Source organism: Orbicella franksi, chromosome 5, assembly GCF_964199315.1.
Source record: "Orbicella franksi chromosome 5, jaOrbFran1.1, whole genome shotgun sequence".
NCBI classification, from domain to species: Eukaryota; Metazoa; Cnidaria; class Anthozoa; order Scleractinia; family Merulinidae; genus Orbicella; species Orbicella franksi.
The window spans coordinates 33,840,801-33,846,352 of record NC_138149.1 but is presented as its reverse complement, the minus strand read 5'-3'; the positions used below and the strand labels follow the sequence as shown (position 1 = coordinate 33,846,352).

Genomic DNA, 5,552 nt, shown 5'->3' with positions numbered 1-5,552 from the left:
GAAAAAAAGGAGAGACCGATATGATGTAAGATTATTATTTGATTTTCTAAAAGGTGCACTTTATTTCGGCTGGCCAAACCAGCCTTCGTCAGGTACCATGGGAATTTTATTACGTGATCATGATATTTGCATAATACCGAAAATACGTAAAACAAAAGTGATATTTAAGGGGTGAAAATTAACGACAAGGTAAAATAAAATACAATGAAATAAGATAATAGCAGGAAATTATTTGATTATTTTATTTTACCTCATTTTGCATTCTCAATCATTAAAATACGTATTTCCGGTTTTACGCAAATGTAAACGTGATCACGTAAACTCGCCTAAATATCTTTGCGGAAATTCTCAAAAAATCTTCTAAATATTACAAAGAATTTTCTAAATATCTCAAAAAAACCCTCTAAATATCTCTTATATATGTCGTAAAAATACACCGATTTTGAATCACTCAGGCTGAAATGTTTAAAATGTTCTTGCAGTGGTAGGAGTTGAGGAAGATTCTGAAACGCTTCGATGTTACCAGCCTCCGCCATTTTCGAAAATAGACGTTTTTCGACAGGGCAGTTTGTTGCCCAGTTTCAAACCATATGATTATACTCTTGAAAATTCTTCCTTTCAAATTTTCAAATAGTCGTGTGCATATGAATAAATAATAATTAGATGGATAAAGAACAAATTCTCTAGAGAATATCACGTGGTCTGTAATGGGAAAACAAATCGCCCGAGCGAAAAAGGTCTAATTCAACGCTTTTAGTGATATGGAATATATTTTTCTAGTGGAAAATCGCTAACTGGATTGTTTCTGGCATATAAAACTGAGTATTGTTTCGAGGGAATAGCGCATATCCCAATAAATACCCCAATAAACATCCGGATATTTGTGGAAGGGCCTACACGTGACTCACACGTGACTCACACGTGAATAATAAAAATTCTTTATATATACCCGACATTTATGAAAAACAAGGTGAGGTTTCGGGCGAAAACACGGTGAATATTTATAAACGCAGAGACTAACGTAGGATAAGTATTTTTTTAAAGGTGCACTTTATTTTTTCCCGCTGGCCAAACCAGCCTTCTTCAGGTACAATGGGAATTTTAGGTGATATTTGTGGAAAGGTCTATTCACGTGCAGTCCGAGCCCTCGAGCGAACTCGAACTAATTTCTAGTAAAATTTTATCGCTATTTCTCCTGATTCTTCGATAGAAGTTATATCATATGGCTATGGAAACTAAACATTTAAACTTGAAAAATTTGGTCTCATAAGACGCTTCGCTCTTTCGCATTTTTGGAGGAAATTAAAATATAAAATTGTTTACCGTCTAAAGTCCAGTCGCCAGCCGCGTGCAAAGCGATCTTTGACCTGTTCACGTGCGCAGTTTGCCTCTGACCCGTGGAACTGATAAGTCAGCCAATCAAGAGCGCAAAGAAAGCCCGCGAATTATCATTCATTCTCCCTCATTCATGCATTCATTGGCGACGCGCAAGCAAACAAAATTACAGTAAATATACACGTTCTTGCCACTTGGGGCTCGACACAAGTCTGGGAAGGTGGAAGGGCTATTGTTGAGGTATTGAGTAGATTACATAACCAGAAAGAGACTAAGAATGGATCTTTTGTATAACGATGTTGTAGAAGAAGATGTATACGAAACTCCGAACGACTTCTCGGAGTTTCTGGAGTTCACAAACGTCCTTAACATCCCGTTAAACGAAAAGTATTTCAACGAGTTGAGGGCTCGTCGACTGGAAAGCAAAGGTGCGTTGAGCCAAAGCCTGTCTGTGTTCGATCAGGGCATTAAGGACGGCAGATATCTATCAAGTGAGTATAGAAATGAAAGAAGATTACAGAATGCCTTATGGAGAGTTTGGTGGCGACAGACGCGCGCTCGTTTCCACGCCAGCGTCAAGGAAATCCCAGACGGTGAGAACATTGTCGAAGAAGCCATTCCCGAGGTGCGAACTCTTCGTATTCGAGGAGCAGACATCGGCGATTTTCCAACAGAATATGTCATCCCTGCACTACTACCTCACGAAATCCCAGTAGTTGGAACTTATGTTGACCCTAAAATTGTTCCTGGATTTGCTTATCGAGTTCGCCCAAACGGAACTGACGACTACCTCTTTGACGGAGCCGCGCTGGTGTTGAAAAGCATTGGTAAAGGTTATGGCAAAAGGCTTACCTTCCACAGTGAGGCGACTGAAAATGACAATTACTTTTGGTCAGACAGCAACAACGAAGAAGGCTTTTCGTTTTCGATTCAAGTCATTTTCGAAGGCGACAAGTTTCACGTGTTGGATCGCCAAGGACGTAGAGTGGCCGAAACAACGCTTACTGCAGTAGGTAGCGAACAGGAGATCGAAAAAATCTCTCTTCGAAAGCGACATCTAATCGTGGTTGTTTCTGTGGAAATGGAGTGCACATTAAAATTTTCACCCCTCGAGCACGTGCCGGAACATTTACGCGGTCAGACGGTTGATCTGCCAGCATCCGGAATAGCACTGAGTCAGAAGGACTGGAAATGTTGGAAAGCCGAGACAGTCGAGATCAGAAATGTTCATATCCCGGATTTGGGCGCTTGTTCATTTCAATCAGTCGTTTAAACCGACTAATTGTTGCGGGAAAACTTGTACTTTTTAATCCGCAGAAACTTTTGAAGCGTGACTCATTCTTATTCGCGTTGACGACAGACAAGTAGTGATATTTGCATAGTTCGTGATAATTATGTCAGACATGAACAATTCAAAATCATTGTTTATTTATCCTTTGTCGCTAAGTGAAGAATCATTTGGTTTCTCTGGTGAATTGCAAAGATTGTTGGAATGAAACTCATCTAAAATTGTCTTTATCCTTAAAACTTAACCTACTAGCCTTGTGAGGTTTTTCCTTTCTCAATCACCTATTCAGGAAAATTATTTGAATATTTGATCTACATTTTCGGGCTTTGAACTCGAGTGTTTGAGTTTGCAAGTTGCGCTCTGAAGGGAAAAAGTTATCACAGAAATATTACTTGTAAAGGTTAAAATATGCGGGATAAAATAAGGCAGGGGTTATTTGTGAATGTCTCTTTGCAAAAGAAAAACAAAGGTTTATGGATATTTATTTAGGATGTTTCAGCTAAAAATATTGGCTTGTAATATATGTTAATTTAATATCATTGTACAGAAATTAATTTTATCACAGATGTAAAATAATCCTTTCAAGGAGGTTATAGAATTTCATTTTTACTGCAGTGAAACATAACTTCTGAAATGTAAGTATAATGTGTGAAGAGATAAATTATGTAAATAATAGGTTACCAAGATTTAAAGAATAAAGTTGTGGTTATATTGTTATAAATGGTTATTTTAATTAGAGTTTTAGCCAAGCCTTGCTCTAGTCAGTGAACTCTTCTTTGGCCTGATGTGAACTTTCTTTATGAGACCTACACTAGAAACACACCTCTTGCTGCCCAATATTGGTAAAGGGGTGTCTTCCAAAAGAGATGATAAACTTTCAGAAGAAGGTGGCAATTTTAGAGGGGCTATGTGTTAGAGGGCTGTCTGAATTGGGTGGTGTTAGCCTAAGAGGGCATCTGTCCAAGGGAGGTGTCTGTTTCAGGGGCATCTACTCAAAGAGAAGTCAGTCTGCCTCAGAGGGTGGTTTACTTATGGGAAAGTACACTTCCATGAAAGGGTGTATGCCTAAAGGCTTTACACACTACAATTTGTCAGCCCATAATTGAAAAGTATATCTGTTGTGGTGTTAAATATGCACACAATAAATGTAAGACAAACACATGGCCTGGTACATAATACCTGGCTATGTACCTTAATAGATCCTAGGATATCTATGCTAGAAGGGTGTCTGTTAAGGGAGATGTTCACCTTATAAACGGGTTAATGGGAGACAAACTAAAAGCGAGGATCCCCTCGATCGAGTGTCTGGCCACAGGCCAACCTCAACTTGGAACGTTCCCGGCCTGGGGGAGGTCTCTGACATAGACATATATCTTTCAGAAAGACGGTTCCACCTCTCCAGATCTCTGTCCCAGAGAGACGTCTTTAATCTTTAATCTTTAATCATTATTTATACACGGTAAAAACATCAGGTAGAAAAAAAAAACACTTTACAAGGGTGACTTACTAAGGGAGGTGTTCCCAAAAAGTTGAATTCTTTTGTTAGAGGGATATCTACCTTGGGCTAGACTGCGAGCAGTCTCTTTTGCTCGAAAATCCGTTAGAGAGGACGCAAAGAAGAACGCAACACGAGTGATCGGTCGTGAGCGTATGCGAAGCCGCGAGTCGCAAGAAGTGCGAGCGTCGGAAGACGAGCGAAAAGTCTTCCGACGCCCGCGCTACTCGCTGCTCGCGGCATCACAGCTAGCACGTCACGCTACAGTCACTCTGTACGCTCACTTATTTTGCGTTCTTCCCCACGTATTTTCGAGAAAAAAAAAGAGATTGTTCAAATTCTCATCTCTTTATCAGCGGTTTCTGTAGCCTGATCAGGTCTAAGGCGGTCCGAGTCCGCTCTCCTCCACAGAGGAGGGAGTGGAGGCGAGCGAACTCAGACCGTCTGGGAACCGATCAGGCTACAGTTTGTGCAGACCATTTGTTCTTGTGGAGGCAAATAAATGGCAGATATGATAGTTCTTGGAGGTTCTTTCACGCGAATTCATTTTTTAGTACGTAGTGAAAACAGGGGAGGGGGAGAAGATAATTGTCCGGCGAGGGGAAGAAGTGAAAGCGTTTGTATAACTGGCGTATGGGTTTCAAACACGGAGTTTCCAAAATTGATATTGAAAGTGGAAAAAATAAGCTAAGCAAGAAAATATTTCGATTTTGCGCTAATTGTTTTTCAATTACAAATATTAGTATGGAGCCTTTATGAGTCGACATCTACCTCAGAATTATCGTTAGTTTCATGTTAAGATAGGTTACTGGGAGGGGAGGGCAACTTATAAAAATTTTAGTTGACTTGGGGTTAGGTGACGGCTCTATCAACTATACTATGCAGTAGAAGACAGAGTACGCCCCGCCTGTTCACAGTCTATCATTAAGACTAAAGTCAGCTTTGTTATTTGTGATAAAACTTTAACGTGTGTTGACTACGATGATTCAAATTCCCTTTTGTCTTCCAGTGAGAAGCTGGGGAAAGTGAATAGCAGCTGCTGGAGCAGGTGCCACGCCCATGTCATTTCTTGTTGGACTGATAGACCTGTTGTGTTTGTTCAAATTAACCCCACCCTAAAAGGAGTGGTCGAAAAACTCGAACCGTAAATATTTCGTTCTAGCCTGCAATGGTTCACTGCCTAGCATGGATAGTCGTTTTTGAAGAAAATGCATCGGTGAAATCGAAAGAGGAAACGATACAGGGATGGTTCAACTAAAGTTCATTTAAATGTTAAACTTAAATTAAGTCATGGGAAGCTTTATCAGCCTTCTACGAGACATAAGAACCGTCTACAGGGACCTGAAGGTAACTCTAAAACTTACTGCTAGAATTGTTCTGAAAGTGCACGGTATTGTGGAGGATGTGGAGCAAACAGTTCAAGACCTAAAGGCG

General features: G+C 40.2%; 2 protein-coding genes across 2 annotated transcripts in view; both read left to right on the top strand.

Annotated features, from left to right (window-relative positions):
* Window positions 1-1,039: 1,039 nt before the first annotated feature.
* On the top strand, window positions 1,040-3,344 carry LOC145488446 (uncharacterized). Its single transcript, XM_081467320.1, has one exon. It carries the CDS (start codon window positions 1,613-1,615, stop codon window positions 2,606-2,608), a length of 996 nt encoding a protein of 331 aa, XP_081323446.1. The 5' UTR covers window positions 1,040-1,612; the 3' UTR covers window positions 2,609-3,344.
* Window positions 3,345-4,405: 1,061 nt separating this feature from the next.
* LOC145488457 (uncharacterized) overlaps window positions 4,406-5,552 on the top strand; it is a 2,485-nt gene continuing 1,338 nt past the window's right edge. The window contains exon 1 of the mRNA XM_081467332.1: window positions 4,406-5,551. Coding sequence (XP_081323458.1) covers window positions 5,409-5,551 — 143 coding nt within the window. The 5' untranslated portion in view covers window positions 4,406-5,408. The remainder of the gene's footprint in view (window position 5,552) is intronic.